This window comes from Cheilinus undulatus, linkage group 19 (assembly GCF_018320785.1).
Source record: "Cheilinus undulatus linkage group 19, ASM1832078v1, whole genome shotgun sequence".
Taxonomy (NCBI): domain Eukaryota; kingdom Metazoa; phylum Chordata; class Actinopteri; order Labriformes; family Labridae; genus Cheilinus; species Cheilinus undulatus.
In genome coordinates, this window is record NC_054883.1 from 13458972 (window position 1) to 13476172 (window position 17201).

General features: G+C 38.6%; 1 protein-coding gene across 2 annotated transcripts in view; it reads right to left on the reverse strand.

Moving 5' to 3' along the window:
* qtrt2 (queuine tRNA-ribosyltransferase accessory subunit 2) overlaps window positions 1-17201 on the reverse strand; it is a 25090-nt gene continuing 7889 nt past the window's right edge. The window contains exons 4-8 of one of the 2 annotated variants that reach the window (XM_041814006.1): window positions 16130-16339; window positions 14222-14421; window positions 7314-7465; window positions 1737-1851; window positions 1-1597 (exon numbers count right to left, since the gene is read on the reverse strand). In XM_041814006.1, coding sequence (XP_041669940.1) covers window positions 1354-1597; window positions 1737-1851; window positions 7314-7465; window positions 14222-14421; window positions 16130-16339 — 921 coding nt within the window. In that variant the 3' untranslated portion in view covers window positions 1-1353. Of the gene's footprint in view, window positions 1598-1736; window positions 1852-7295; window positions 7466-14221; window positions 14422-16129; window positions 16340-17201 lie in introns of both variants that reach the window. The other variant, XM_041814005.1, reaches the window with a different exon arrangement.

Consider the following 17201-nt stretch of genomic DNA (forward strand, 5'->3'; position numbering starts at 1 on the left):
TAAAGTTAAACAATAGTTTTAATCCAATGCTGACTTCAATAGCATGTCAAAACTACAAACCATAAAATATATTAATAAAATTGTCCTTTTAGCCTAGTATGATGATACATATCATGTTGTGTCTTATCAGTATTGTTTGATTTTTGCTAGTTCTGGATCAAAGTTTAAAACTGATGTTAATTACCATGCTCCTGTCCCAATAATGTTGAAGTATCTACAGGTCACAACTTGTTTTACTGTCTCCATTTTTCCTGCAAGGTTTTATTTTTTAATCTTTTCATTTTATGGACCCATTTTATCCTAAGAATTTATGCATCTCACCTACAGAAACCTCTTTATACTGCTAGATGTTGTAAAGGTAACCTACAAATTCCACTAAAGTCCTAAACCATAAAACCATCACACTGTCCTCTCCCTCTGTCAAACCAGCAGCCTGGCAGTCAATTATATCTCTTCACCTTCAAATAAGCCTGCAGAAGGCAGTACAGTCCCGTATCTTTATTTGATCTTTATCCTTCCACCACAGCTGGAATAGTGGAGCTGACAGCACGAACCCTCAGTTAACCTCCCTGAAACCCACGAGAGAAAACAACCATGACATCTGTGTGTTTGACAGGAATGTATTTTCAATGCCAGCATGTGTACGAGAAGCTTTTTTATATTAATGTGTTCATCTGAGACATTAAAAATATTCATGAAGCACACCACAAAGATGGCGAAATAAAGTATGAAATGCAAAAAAAACAAACAAACAAACAAAAAAAAACAAAACAATAAAGCCAGGAGGGAATCATATTATGCGCTTGACATTTTGATGTATAACAGCAGATGAGCAGGATTTGTTTTCGATATTCCCTACTTAAGTAGCACGTCACCTCAGTTTGCTTCCATGTCAATGCTGCTATGCTAATGAGTTCGAACGATATTAGTCAGCAGCTGACCTGCAGTCAGACCACAGCAGAAGGCACACAGAGATTCAGCCAGAGTCAATAGTTCACCTCCATCCATCACTTTCCTTATGCATGTTCCTCCAGACCTCTTTTCCTGCTCCTGTTCTCTCTAAAACCCTGACGCTGATTCCTGGCTATCTGCTCAGATCTAAACACGAGCCCGGGACACGAACACGACAGGCGTCATATAACTGTTGTCCATATCTGCCCCCTTACTATTTATCCACCTCTTTCTTTAAGAGGCATGAGCGACATACGGAGTGGCTCGGTCTCAAGGTCTCCACGATATCACAGTTTATCCTGAATGAACCGGGAAAAGCGAGATAGAGCCTTGATTGCCTCTGGCTGAGTGTAGTGATCTTTGAAGGAACAGCAAGATCAATCACTCTGCTATCTCTCTGATTCATCCGTCCAAGTCTCTTCTCTCCATAAGGACCCGCCTCTTGAGGAGGTCCAGTTTATCTGTGGCCAGAGCATCTCTGAGGGCACCAAAGAAGCCATGATAGTGGGCAGTGTTGTGGATCATGAGCAGGACGCCGGCAAGAAGCTCGTTGGTCACCAGCAGGTGATGCAGGTACGCCCTCTGGTGGTTCTTGCAGCAGTAGCAGCCACACCCATCCACCAGGGGTCTAAAGTCGTCATGGTACCTTGAGATGAGTTCAAAGAAAGTTCAAACACAATTTATGAACAGGCTCCCTCAATGTAAATCAATTGTTCAATAAACATATGAAAGGAAACATCCTGTTGATTAAAAAAGAGACAGGTTTGATTAGAGCAGCGACAAACCTCTTGTCGTTGAGATTGATCTCAAAGGATGTCATCTGTGTTTGATCATCCAGGTTCAGATCTCCGTTCTGTTCATTCTCCCCCACCGTTTCCTGCTCTTTGTCCAGCTCCAGAACTGAGGGAAAAAAAGTATAAATAAATCTCATTAATCCCGGCATACCATTCACTTTTCACAACATAATCTAATCCTTCGGCAGAAATATGTCATTATAAACACACAGGGCTTAATCAACCCGGCGGCTGTAATGAAACACAGGGATGACCTCCTTTAAACATCACTGTGTCCTATATTCTCTGTGTAATTGTTATATGATAGTTTACATGCTGCACAAACGCATGCTTCCTACATGTGTGCCTTAATGTAATGAGAATGGAGAAAAGTAACCAGAGAGGAACACTAGAGTAATAGGCTGCTTATAGACACAAGGGATGGAAAAAATAGAGAACAGAGGCAGAAGAAAGAAAAAGTCGCCCATAGAACTGAGTGTAATTAAAGATGTGGATTAAAAAGCAACAATAACGCAACAGGGATTAAGAGCAAACTAAAACAGTTGAAGCAGAGGGCAACAAAGTGTATGAACAATGCATGAAACACAAGTATCGAGGGGCATGTGTGTGTAGCTTAAGGAGAAGCTGATAAGAATGAAAATAAGGCTTGACCAAAGCTAATAAATGTAAAGAAAAGAGTGCAAGAGAGCAAGTCTGGCTCTCAAAGACAAAGAGCGGTTAACTACAAAAACAATGAACCTCAGGAAAAATGGTTTGAAGCTATTTCACCACATTAACAATTCAAAACTCTTGTTTGATACTCTTTAGGTCTGATGTATTGTCAACAACCTGCAGAGCTGCATTAAAAGAATGAATAAAAAAATCAACAGCATACATCATTAACAAAGTGTACACTTGTTTTTGCCATTTTTTCCCCATATAAACATATGAGCTGTTCATCTCACCATGATGTAATAAAAGATGTTGAAAAATGAGCCTGAAAATTTAGCTAAACATCTTTAAATCATTGTCATCACACAGCTGGTAGTGATTGCCTCTGTTATCTTAGCTAGCTAACTCAACAGGACAGCTAACCTGGTGTTGTACTTTGATATGCTATAGACAGTAAGCTAGAAATCACTAAAGACAAACAAAAAAAAAGAAAAATTGTAGATATTGATATGTCAGCTGCTCACCTGCTGCACACTAGCTTGATAGCTGAACAAGGTAAGGAATTCTCTGGTTAGCTAGGCTGTTAGCTCAACAAAGCTAGTCATCATATGGCCAATTTTTTTCACGCTTGGCCAGCGCAACATCAGTTTATTAATACAAATAAAAATACAGAGGCATATACATTCAATTTTCAAACAGAACATTTTCTGAACATTTAATCAAGCTAAAGCTAAGTCACATGCTAACCTTTCCTAGCTTGATAGCTGCAAGGATTGGAGGAATTTTCTGATAAGCTAGGCTAGTTAGCTCAACAGTACCAGTCCTCATATATTCTTTTTTTTCTTTGGTTCACACTTGGCTAGTGCAATGCAGTCGTTTTTTTTTTTTTAAACAAATACAGTCATAATAGCAAATGCATCTTTTAAAAAGTAAACTGGAGAATAAGGACGATTTAATTAAGCTACAGCTAAGTCACATGCCCCCTTCCTAGACTGACAGCTGCAATCAGGTTTTTATATGCTTTATAAGCTAGGCTAATTAGCTAAAAATAGCCCTAAAACTGACCAACTTTCCCATTTATTTACAGTTGGCTAGTGCTATACTAATATGTTAATCAAAGTTACACTTGTGTAGTATATAATTGAGTGTATTTTTAATTAAAAAAAATGGATAAAATTAAATCAAGCTATGGCTAAGTCATGAGCTAACCTTTCCTGGCATGATAGCTACAAAGAAAGGGGAAATTTTCTGACAAGCTAGGCTATTTATCTAAACACAATGAGTCCTCATATTGTCTTATTTTTTATTTTTTAACTGTTATTTAGTGCTTCACATGCATGAATGTAAATTTTCAATTCCTGTTGACACTGTTAACAGAAAAAGTGTGAAAATTAAATCAAGCCACATGCTAGCATAGCATCAAGGACAGGGGGAATTCTCTGACAAGCTGGACTAGTTAGCTAAACAAGCCATATTAACACTGCTGACAGCCCCATCTTTAAAGGATTGCACACAACCTTGCCTGTTTATTTTTTTTTGGTCAAAAAGACAGTCAAAAATCAACATAAAACAGCAGTCCTGCTGTGTAACAGAGTCCCAAAGCAGATCATAAAATCACTGTTGTAAAATTGAGAGTAGTATACCCTACAAGTGCTGCAGAAACACTAGCTATACCCCTCTTGGAATCAATAGAGGACTACCTTGTCTTTTTTATGGAGGGGTAGACAACATAAACCCAAATATTAATCATGCCCATCCTCTGTAAGTAGATATTTTTTTTAGATCTTGGTAATTTGTCTGGTTTGAGCCATAAAAAGTTTCAAAAGCAAAGCTGTACTGTTGTAGATCTCTAGCTAAACTCACGTAAAGAGAAAGCACTTAGTCCAAACACAAGTCCATGACAATGTCCATGCATGTGACTGATGGTGGTTCATCAGGATCCTAATCCAGAGCTGCTAACTTTGGTGGATTTATTCCATTTATCACATGCATTTCTCTCTATCATTGTTTTGCGCTCAAACTTAATTTACAATTACAGTCCTTGTTTATTTTTCTTTTGCCTCTCCTTTAATTCCATTTAAAGTTAAATATACAAGCTATTCAAACATTTTTTTTCCGTCTAAATTACACGTTCCAGGCAACTATCGTATATAAACCAAGCAAAGGCATTCCTTGGCGCCTTGTGACCCAGGTGTGCAACATCGACTTCACATTCTCTCTAGAGTGAGATGCTTTTGTGTTGTTTAAGTGAAACTTTTAGAAATTAGTGTATCAAATTAATAATACAATAACACTATCTTTAGCTACACCTGCTAGCTTTAGCTAGACAGACTGCTGCAGTTTTGACTGTACACACAAAGGAGAGACAGAGAACTTATGCTGGACCTCTGATCTAAACTTTAATTCAACCAAATGCTTTTTTTTGTCATTGTGCTCCTGGTTTTAGTAGATGTAAATATTTGGGTAAGTGCAGTAGCAGGACAAAAGCTGGTAAGAGCTAGAAAGGAAGTTTAAACTTTAATGGGTTTTAGAGAAAGAACAGCAGGAGGGAGTGAATTAAAATTAAGGTCTGCAGTGTCAAACAGGGTCTTAACCGGGAAGAGAGGGTGTTGACATCCCCCCCAAGAGGCCTTGTAATTGGCTGATTGGGGATTAGAAATTTCTCTTCGGGTTTGACACCATCACTGCCTTCACCTCCGTTGAACTCCATTATGCTCCCTGTGCAGAATCGATTAGTGCTGTCTGATACGAGTTGTTGCTGGATACCAAACTTCACTCAAGTCTGTTGAGCAACTTTAAAGCAACTTTTTAATGAAGCACAAAGTCCCTGACAGGCCAGCTGCAATAACTCTTATAATTACGCTTCCTTGGCTTTTCACTTGAGACAACAGTGAGAACAACAGGTCTGAACTTAATAGTGAACTTACCAGAGCTGTGATAAGATTCTTCATTGATTTCATTTTAGAAGCTGAAAATCTTTCCACCCAATTATTTCAATTGACCTGTGGCTGTAAAATACCAGCAACGCGAGCAACTTCAACAACTGCGTAATGATAATGCAAAATAAATAAACCATCCGAGACCTGTGCGTCTTTACTATTCATTATGAAAATGGGCTTAAAAGGCAGCCTTTGGCTTTTTGCTCCACAAACTGCGAGTGCGAGGAGATGAAGCGTTGTTCATCTGCTGAACACAGACTGTGAGGTCTGAAGACTCCACTGTGCGAGTCTGGATCAGGATGCAGTAATTAGACTGTGCAGCAGCGTGACTCTCTCTTCACATTTGTATAAGAATCAGAAACATCTGTAACATTTCAGTTCATTATTACAGGTTCCTCTTATAGAAATTAAGCCTTCTGGGCTGATTATTGAGTTTTAATCATCAGTAATGTGATTCTGCACCAATAATAATATCAAAGTGGTGACCCATTTCTCATTTATAACATTGTACACCTCTATGGTCTTGATTTCTTAGCATAACAACCAAAAACATTTTTTCCTGATAGTTCTGTCTCTTTAATGCACACAAATGTTATGTACTAATAAAGTAGGATAAATCATATTTTCCACCACATTAAATTCCCATTTCATTCCCAGCCAAATGCATCTCTTAAGAGGGACCCCCAACCGGATCTCTGGAAGTACATCGTGACATCCAAGTTGGCTCTAGGCTTTTACACAGTGCATGCTTTTGAGAAGAACACCAGTGCTTTTCATCATTTGGCAGCAAATTCCTTCATCACGCCTTTGTCTACTGAAGTTATTTTGTGGCTGAAGGCAAGATCTTTTACATGAAAGATCATTTAGTTTAACAAGAGCAGAATTATTATAAAGTGCTGAGTGCTTCCAAAAAGTCTAATTTTACCCTTCCTTCCATTAAACATTAAACGTCTCATTGCTTAATTTAAATGCTACAAGTATAATAACAGATTGACTGCTGGGTGAGACATGCTTAGGAAGAACAATAGTTATCTTTTTATGAGACAAGAATGAGCTCTGCAGATACAGCTTAAATGAGAATGTTTGATTAGCACACATTTAGCAGACTTCAACAGCATCCAGCATGAACTCAACTTAGAACATAAGGTTAGGAAATTTGTGTTTGTTAGATTATTGCTTTGCTGTAACAATGCTTCCTGGCAATAAATCTTGTGCTGTTGGAAAGCCTGTTTATTATCTTTTTTAAATGGTGCTACATTTGTAAGGAACATGCATTTGTGAGATGAACAGCAGAACTGAGTATGTGGGTTTATTTGAAAAATTTGGCCAACGCCTTCTGTTGGTATTGACTGTTGTTTTGAGCTTCTGGTACCCTCAGGTGCTGCCATTTAGGTGCCTAATTGTCATCATTGGAGGCAATGTCAATGCAACGGGATAGCCAGATGAGATTCCGCAACCAGTGGCAATCCTATATCTCCACAGTCTGGGACCAAACTTTATCCCCCAAGATGATGACCCTCGCCCTCAAAGAGCAGGGTTTATCAGAGACCACCCCAGAACGTGTGACTGGAGAGGATGGAATGGCCTGCCAGCAGTCCTACCATCAACCCCATTGAACACTTGTGAGATCAGCTTGGGTGTGACCAACACAACCACGTTGGCTGACTTGCAACAAATGCTGGTTGCAATGGGATGCCATCCCACAGCAGTGTGTGACCAGGCTGGTGACCAGTATGACACAACGAAAAAATAAAATATCAAACACAAATTTCCTTACCTTCTGTGCTAAGTAAAAAAAAAACAAAACAAAAAAAAACTTGTTTTGCTTATGGATGTCCTAGGGCAATACATTTATAAATTTACTGTTTAATACATAATGATCTCAAGCTAAAATTAACTTGTTACCTTTTACAGCTGCCAGGAATATCGTATTAATATTAGAAACAGTTATTAACCACACCTTTGGTGGGCGCTCTACCTGCACGCTCCGGGTCTGGGGAGATATCGAAGCTGAAGACGAGAGCATAGCCTCGCTCCGTCACCTGGAAGGGGAAGAAACTCTCAAAAAGGTCCACACCGGCCTCCACACAATCCAACACCTCGTCAGGTCGTCCAACACCCTGCAGCAGTCTGAGAGCCACACAGAAACAGCAGAAAACAAAGAATTAAAACTTACAGTAAGCATCAGTTGATGTCTAATCACAAAAGCACTGAAACTTTTACTGTTAGACAATCAAAAATACCTGCAGAATTTCTATGCACTAAAGTGCACAAAGGATGATGAATCTCAGGTTAGCTGACTATAGGATCCAATACACCACCATACGATACCATCTGGCCAACACCCTACAGACGTAGTTTGGGAAAATAAACTCAGAGGGTGTCTGGACAGTCTGTCACATTCATTACAGGCCAATCAGAGCATCAATACACATGACGTAACAGGTGTGCGCCGCCAAGGAGTCAACCACATAATGAGAGCTGGTCAGGTAGCCATTATGTCAGTGCATGATTCTTCACTATCAGTAAAGCCAGTGTGTACACTGAACTCTTTCCAAAGCCTGTTTGGAGATGAGCAAAATCATCTTTCACCAAGAAAAGCAACAGAGGTCATGAAGTAGTGATGTGGTGAGTCGAACAACCAGGGAAATGACATTTTGTTACACTACCAATGTTTTTTTTGTGCTCTCTGGATCTCTCTGGCTCTTGCCCTACAGATGTCAAGGTCAGGTCGTATTAACAAAGGTCAATAATGGCCCCTTCCTACTATCTAGAAAAAGAAGCATCTCCTTGCAGTAAGAAATTTCAGCCAGGATGGTATCTGTAAAAAGTCTATTCAAAGGCAAGAGAGTGAAGCACGAAGGAAGAGCATGATATAGACTACTGCTCAGGAGGTGTCACATTCAGAAGAGTAGTATTCAGACAGGACAAAGCCAGTGAAGTCTAAGATAAGTTTTGGTTTTAATAAGTGTGGGAACAGACACATTTTGGGCAAAACCTGCCATGTTCCATTCAAATGGGCTTCTTTAAAAATATTTTAGAGCTCTGATATTCCATATTCTTTTGTAAAGATTTTACAAGTAATATAATAAAAAGATAACTAATGTTATTTGAGGGAGATTCTAATTCATCCCAGCTCCCTACATACAGTGCATTCAGAAAGTATTCTACATAAGCCCGAAAGGGCCACATATATACTCCATTTTCCTGTGATAAATCTGTCCGTTTTCTTGTGACCTTGACTTATTTTTGTCTTTTTCTCGAGATAATGCTGGTTTTTCTTGTGATGTCTTAATTTTCTATTTTAAAGGGATGACATTTGTTTTCCTGTGATAATGAGTTGATTTATCTTGTTATCAAGTAAATGATATATGTGAATACATGGTCCTTTAGAGCCCTATTCACTTTTCTTCAATTTTGTGATGTTGCAGCCTGATGCTAACCTTGCAAAGCAGATGGATACACCTGTTTCCTTGTTTTTCACTGGCGAATCCATCTTGCAGAGGTCCCATCTGAACCGTTTGGGCCCGGTTAGAAATAGACAGGACCAATCAGCGACGAGGGGCAGTACTTTTAGGTGCAGCAGGGTTGTGACGTAAACAAGCAGCAGCAAGAGCTTGTGCAGTTATTGAGGAAGAGATTAGTGTGGATGCTACTAAAGTGCCAGTTTTATCAGAACTTGACAACATTTCTTCATTAAAAGAAGAACAAAGAACAGCAGTGAGTTGTTTTCCTTTCAAAAACGACAAAAGTCGAGTACTTACATGTCTATAGTCACCATGTTTCACGTTATTCCTCAGTAGCTGCACACACCCAGCTTGATAGCGGCTACATAACATGTTTTGTTGGTCTGATTGGCCCGTAGAGATGTGACGGACAGAACGTTCACCCAATCACACTCCGAGTTTTTTTCAAAGTCTCTGCCTTTTCTCAAACGTTTCCTATTGAAGCTTTCCAAGATGGATGTGTGAAACAAATCCATCTGGTGTGCCAGGTTAGCCTGATGCTACAGTCGTTTAGCTTTTTTTTTCCTCTTCGTCTACGTAAGGACAAAGTGAAAACAGAGTTTTAGAAACTTTAGGAAAAAAAAGAAAAAAAAAAAGCAATCACATTGACATAAGTACTCAGACCCTTTGCAACAAAACTGGAATTTAGCTCAGGTTCTCCCTTTTCTCTTGATAGTTCCTGAGATGTTTCTACACCTTGACTGGACTCCACCTGTGGTTAAAATAAACTGACTGGACATGATTTGGAAAGGCACAAACCTCTCTGTAGAAGGATCCTGTCTCTGAACTCAGAGACAGCGCCATAAGCCCTGATTGGTGGAGCGCTGCTGTGATTGTTGTCCTGACCACTGGGTTATTGGTTTATCTCTCACTAAGGCCCTTTTCCCCGATTGCTCAGTTTGGCTGGGCCACCAGCTCTTGGAAAAGTCCTGGTTGTACCAAACTTCTTCTAATTGAGATTTACTCGGTCACTGTTCTTTTGGGGATCTTCAGGGCAGCAGAACTTTTTTGTAGCCTTCCCTTATCTGTACCTTGCAACAATCCTGCAGACAGTTCCTTTGACCTCATAGCTTGGTTTTTGCTCTGATATGCTGAAGTCCTCTATAGAAAACAGAGGCGATGCTAACTGAAAATTCGCCGTCATTGATGGATTTTTGAAGGATGACAGAGAATTTTGAAGGCTGTCCATCATTTTGACTGACTGAAATGATGAGGATGAGTCTGCTTTTCAGGACACGCACACAGACAGATGCATAGACCTTTTCCATTTTGCACACACTGACTATCAAGGAGGCTATTTAATCCATTGAAAGATCTTGTAGCCAGTGGGCTCTATCACTGACCTCAACACTGTGGATTAGTGAAAGCGTGTCAGTCTCTGACAGTGCCCAGAGAGGCTGCTAGAGGTGTCTTAGTACGCCACAGAGGGATACAGGTCGGCATGCAGAGTGTCAAGCGATGAGTACACCACACAAACTGAAGACATGGTCTCATAAACGGTGGCTCTAATTTTAGATAGAAGAAATGTTTTCTTATGATTTTTTCCACACATCTGTGTGTAGCCGCTCTAAAGAATCATCAGCACACAAAGGCATTTACACAGTGATTTCTAGGAAATAATGTTCTCTTTATATACTATTCCCCTTATCACAAAAAGAATGACAGCCTCCTGCAGAGTAAAAATGATGATGAGAGCAGCTGTTGAGCACTGTGTAGTATTTATGAGATCAAACCGTAAACTTAAGCTAAGTGATCAGATCCATGATGCTTAACCTAAATAAAGTCCATTATATCATTTTTTCAGAGCTAATATTAACATAGGGTTTAAAAAATGATGATTCACCTAAATAAAGTCTGTTATATTACCATTATTTTAGGAGTTAAATCAGTCTGACGTCGCATACACGTTTGCAGGGAGCTTGTGCAACTGGTGGAGGAGTTTGTGATTATCACATGAAGTCGTACTTTCTTGTGTCATTAATATAATTTAGCGCGTGGTAATGACAAGAAATCCTGTGGAGAAGACAAAAATGTGCACAGCTCCACAGTGCAGCCTTTGAACAACTTGTTATCAGCGATACTCCTCAAACTACAACATCTTGACATTAAAGATATTCATAAAACTGTAATTGATATTTTAAATGGCACAGTTCGTAGTTGCTTGCTTGAAGACCAGGATTGTTGCTCCATCGTCACTGTGTAAAAAATGACGAGCAGTAAACGCTGTGCTGCAGTGTTCATCTTTCTGTCAATGCCAATAAAAATGCATAACCTCCAAGATTGTTCTTTAAAAATAAGTTGGGAAACGGTGCTTCATAAATCGAACACTACTAATAAAGTCATGTTGAATTCTTTATTATTATATATAACAGATATTAAAGAGAGAATTATAACGACAGATTGTAAAATGGTATGACGGAATTTTTACGACCCTTTCTGTCAAAATGAAGGACAACAAAAAAAGTCCATCGCAACCTCTGAAAGAGAGGTGTGTGCCTTTCCAAATCATGTCCAAGCAATTCAATTTACCACAGGCGGACTCAGATCAAGGTGTAGAAACATCTCAGGAACGATCCAAGCTAAATTTCAAGTGCTGTTGTAAAAGGTCTGAATGAAAACCTATGTCAATGTAAAATTTCAGTTTTTTATTTTTTATAAATTTGCAAAAATTCATGAAATTTTGTTTTCACTTTGTCATAATGGGGTACTGAGAGTTGATTGAGGAAAAAAAAAAATTAAATGAATAAAGCAACAGGCTGCAATATAACAAGACTGAAAAAAAATGAAGGGGTCTGCACTGTAAGTTATGTGTTTTTATCTTCATGGGGTGTTTAGTGTTGAAAAAATCCTTACCATCCATCAGCTTTTTTAAAAATAATTCAGGATAAATCCGTGCAGAATGGCAAACAACGCAAGGCTTCACTTGTGTTGTTTAACCAACAGTATAAGACCCAAAGAGATTTCATTTGTAAACATCATAAAATAGACAAAAGCAGAAAATCGTGACAATGAAGATGCTGGTAGCTGAAAATTAAAATGACACCTTATTAAAGTGATAATTAGAAAAGGCTGCCAATCCAAATCCTCTCAGCTTCAGTTCATTAACATCAAATAGAAGAAAGCATGCATCGCTAGAAGGCAATATTCTGTTCTCTTTTCTATCAAGTGGATCATCTGAGGGAAAAATTAATGTTCCTAACATTAAATAATTCAATAAACCCTTGTCATTACATTTTTTCTTCTTGTTATCTGTCAGCCAAACGTCTTTAGTTAGAACAGAAGTTTGAGTTTATGCTTTTAGTATTTGAAACTGCACAAAATGTGAAACAAAACACTCATGTTTTGAAGACAAGGTTTTAATCATGATTGACTTTGCACCATATCTTTCAGTTTGAATCTGAGATAATGACTGCTGACACTGTTAGTGTGGGGTGGGTGGGGGAACACACACAGGAGCTGCTCCACTTGTAATCAATCAGGGTCAATAATTCAGTGATTAGACAGGACCCACTAACTTTCCCCAATTAGTCTCTGACTCACTGTTTTGGCTGCTCTGCTGCAGTTGTTTGATAGTTCACTACCAATGAAGGAATTCCAATAAATGATTAGATTATTAATTCATGTATCACATGTGCATCATTTATTTATTGAAAGCTAGTGATTTATTTATTTTTTTGGTAGAAACACTCCTTGTTAGAGGTTTGTAAACATGCAGAGGAGGTCACTTTGGTCAAATTTACATTATTGATTTAATTGGTGCAGAAATTCCTTCTTCTCCCCAACAAAATAAAAGTAATTAATATTTAGAAAGTGATCTACAGACTTACAACTCTGACAGTAATCTTTAGCTGCAGACGTAAATCGACCATCTAATCTGTTTAAAAACATCACTGTGAACACATCTATTGATTTGAAAATCATTAGTAAGATCCATGCAGTTAGTGTGGGCTGGTTTTGCTCCCTTTAGAAAACATACTGCTTTCAGGAAGTGGATAAAGCTACCATGTAGGATGGGTGGTATCCAATTTTAACCCTGTTAAACCCTTCCCAAATTATCCACCAGCATACAGAATTACCCCCAGGATTAAAGACACAAAGAGCACTTCCTGCCAGCAAGCACAGAGTGCACCTCTGTGCATTTCATCCAATCCTTCTAGAAAATGCTTCTTTTACCAATTCTAAAAGACAACAAGGATATTTAGCATTTATTAAAGGAGTGCTGGAAGTGATTTATAGTTGTACTTCTTTGAGTTAACCGAGTTACATTAGGATAGATGATCAAATGAATAACATTTGTTTTTCCTTAACCTCTGTTTGCATCCCCTCTTTCATTCGAACAGCCTCTAAAGTTTATTAGCAATAAACCTCAGATCATTTATATCTCTGATTTACCTTCAAGAAGAAACATTCAAGCCTTTTTAAACCTTACATTTGGTGATGCACCAATGCATCGGTGGCTGCTCACCCCAGCAGGCTTGGCAGATGCAGTCGATAAAGTTGAAATAAGTTTAAAAAGGAAGTTGTACTGTGGATTTCTATAGCTGGATTTATCCCCTCTAAGTGTAAAAAAAGCTAAAATAATACTGTTTAATGATAAAAGTTAAATCTGGTCCCTGGTCTGGATGAAGACGTTAACAATAACAAAAATCAAACAAGTAACAACGGTTAATGAATAAAACATTGGTGCTGGTATTGGCCAACTTGTGATTTTAAACATTGTCATTGTCTCTGATAGTATAACTTAAGGAAAGCACATTCAAATTTGCTTTCACATGACACAATTCAAACTTAAAAAACTATCAACATGCACATCTGACACAGCAGATTTTTTATTACATCATTACAAGAATACCATGGTTGTTTTTGAAATATGCCAGAATATGCTATGACTGCTCAAAAGATTACCAATGGCATAAAAGAAAATCAAGATTTAAAAGGAAAAAAATCTGTTTATATTAAAAAGAGGTGGATTAGAGAGGCAAATACTTGTTTAACTTATTAAACCAATATGCATGTTCAAAGTGATGTTTGAAACAGACTGTATAGTTAATCTATGTCTGCACTTTATAATTACTGTTTTTAGTTTTATTCTGGAAGGCATTTCTGTTTTGTTTCTTTATTGAACCGGTGCAGAAAACACCTTTAGGCTCATGTAAAACTGCTGAATCAGCATTCTGCCGGCCTGTGTGTTTCATGTTCTTCACTGAAGCCAAAATAATGAATAAAACATCAGCACAGAGGTTTTGTTGCAGACGTTCTGTTTCTTGGTTTCCCTTCATTTATTGTGATCAGGGACAACCTCTCAGTCAATCTGCTGATCTCCCTTGTTCTCTCAGTAATCAATGAACATGTTTCTCACACATTCACATCCATGTCTCACCTGGGTTTGTGCTCAGGCAGCTCCCCGGTCACAGCGGTGATGAGCTGGGTCCTCAGTTTCTGGTCGATTGTGCCTGTTTGAAGACCGTCCAGGCAGAATCCAGCCACAGGCCTCTTGGCGGTCTCTCTAGCCGAGCGCAGCCTCTCTTCAAGGATGTCTCCTCCCTCCACCACCCCGAAGACCTCCACTCCCTCCAACTCCTGCAAATGAGAAGCAGTTTGGTGATTAAACAGCCAACTGGGAAGCAGAAAAAAGGGCAAGACAGCAGAAGGAAGGGGAAAAAACTCAGTTTAGTCTTTTGAATGCCAAATTTTATTCACAACAACACTGTACTAGGAGGGAGGGGGTAAGAATGCAGGTCACACAAACATCTTTTGTTGATGCACAGAGAGGTTAATCAGACTTTATTATCAAATAGAGTTTTAAATCACATCACCATGGTCTGTAATCTTGCTTTACTGCTTGTGCAGTGTGTGTAGTGTAGCTCTGCCACTCTTTCTGCTGCCTGTTTTCCATTATTCGTCTAATAAGGCTGCATGAGGCTCCATATGGGATTGGGCACCATTCAGATATTAATACCCTTTAGCCCCCCCCCCCAGTTACTTTGAAAAGTAACTCAGCCATTACTTGTTTTTGCTTCAGTCCTCATTATTGTACACATCCCTTTCATTTCTGTTGTTGTGGTAGTGTGAGAGGAAATGACTCAAACTTTTCAGAATATTGTAGTCATTATCATTATTTTACACAGTGGTGAAACAATAGAACACAGTAGAAATGTTTAACTTTTTACAGTGATAAAGCACTAGTACACTGTTTTAGAAGTCTAAAATAACTGTACTCTATTGGCAGTGTACAATTTAAGTGGCAACTGCTCTCTAAATGTCTTTCTACATGACAGTCCTCTCTCATCTTATCTGTTTTTTTTTTTTCCTCATTGTTTCTCTGAAGGCAGGGGACTCTTAGGTTTACAGTGCTGTGAAAAGTATATGCCCCCCTTCTGATTCCTGATGTCTCTGCATATTTGTCACACTTAAATGTTTGGGCTCATCAAACCAATTTTAATATTTCGCAAAGACAACCCAAGTAAATACAAAATGCAGTTTCTAAATAATGATTTTATTTACAATGGGAAGAAAAATCCAAACCTATCTGGCCCTATGTGAAAAAGGGCCACCCTGTGCCTATGGTCTTGTCACCAGGTCCACCAAACTGGATGTTTACTAACCTTTATCATCACCTTCCTAGTCAACAGATCATTTTTTCATTATTTTCATAGAAGTCTTTTTTGTAAATAACATCAAAGTTTTAGTTTTAATGAGGGTGGTAGGTGGTTGGGTGTAATCTGACTACAGGCATATAACACCCATCTTATATTTGAGTTACAAGGGCATTTCTTTATGTGCAAAAAAGAAAAAAGGTACAGTGTTTGAAGAAGATGAGCAAGCACTGAAAAGCTTAAATCATATCACTGATGTTTAAGGCTGACCAAAAGACTAGATTATGTATCATCTCCAATGACGCTTACCCGGGTTCAAGTGTCACATATCTAACTGGTGAAGGTTTTTCTGCGTCTCTTTATGTGTGATCAGTACTGCTCTCTCTATCATGAAATTAAGTTATCAGCTCAGAGCTTAAAATAAAGTATCAGGGTTGATTTCATTAGCCATGCATGAAGCTGAACACCTTTTGATAACATGTACGCACTGATAATGTATTCCTCATAATCTCACTGTGTTTCCAGCCGTGGAAGAGCTTCACAACAACACCAAACATCAATCCTTGTCCCGTGTGCTCGTGCCGTGCATGACTGATTCTACGGTGTAAGAGGAAAGTGGATTGTGTGTAAATAGGCGGAGGGTTGGGTGTGTGTGTGTGTGTGTGTGTGTGTGTGTGTGTGTGATTGTGTACCTTGGATTTCTGGTGTACAAGCAGACACTCATCCAAGTGAGCCAGAGTTCGATCGACAGACTTTCGGACCCGTTTGCGAGAAGTGTTGTTTTGCCACGTTTCTCCATCTGCCATGCTCTGGTACCAGTCTGGCTTCACTGTCTTCTGAAGGGACATGAACTTCTCCACAGTCAGCTCAATTCGCCCGCCGCTGCCCCATACCGACACCGTCTAGAACAAAAAAAAAAAAACAACACAAAGGGGATGTTAATGTAGGTAATTGCCTCTTTAATGACATACAAGACACAGATAAAACCATTAATATCCATGTCATTGTTATCTTAGCTTAGCATAAAGACTAGGGGAAAGTGAAAACAGCTAGCCTGGCTCTGTATGTAGGCATAAACTCCCCTATAAGCACCTCCATAACTCACTTATTAATGAATGTAATTATAAGGAGTATTACTGGGACAAAATAGTAGTGGGAAGAGGAATGAGTAGAGGTTTGACAAAAATGAACACTAAAGTCTCTGATTTAATGCAAGTGTCTGTTTCAAACTGGTATGAGAATCCTTTTATATGTAACCTGACACACCAGATAGTGTTTCACATGTCTGTTGCAGTGTTAATTTTGGCAGCTATTTTCAATTTTAGTCTTAGTTTTAGTCTTTACATGAAATGCATTTTAGTTTTAGTCACATTTTAGTCATTTTTACCCTTTTTAGTTTTAGTCGACGAAAACTCCAAACATTTTAGTCTAGTTTTAGTCCATAAAAAGTCCTCACATTTTAGTCTTTACTTTTAGTCCAAGCGTTTATTTTCTTGTCTAAATCTGGTACCAAACCATGGTAGTGTGTTCTATGCACTCTACCAAACTTTCTACAGCTGAGAGGCAAAAGAGATACAGATGCATTGTTTTTAGACAGATTTACCCGAGGTGGAGAAATATCATGGACTCTGAATGTCTGATGAAAACTACATTACATTTTAGTCTAGTTTTAGTCATCCTGATGACAACAAAACTTCGTTTTTTGTCAGTTTTAGTCATCACAGATCTATTTTTGTTGTTTTTCTCTTAGTCTAGTTTTTGTCA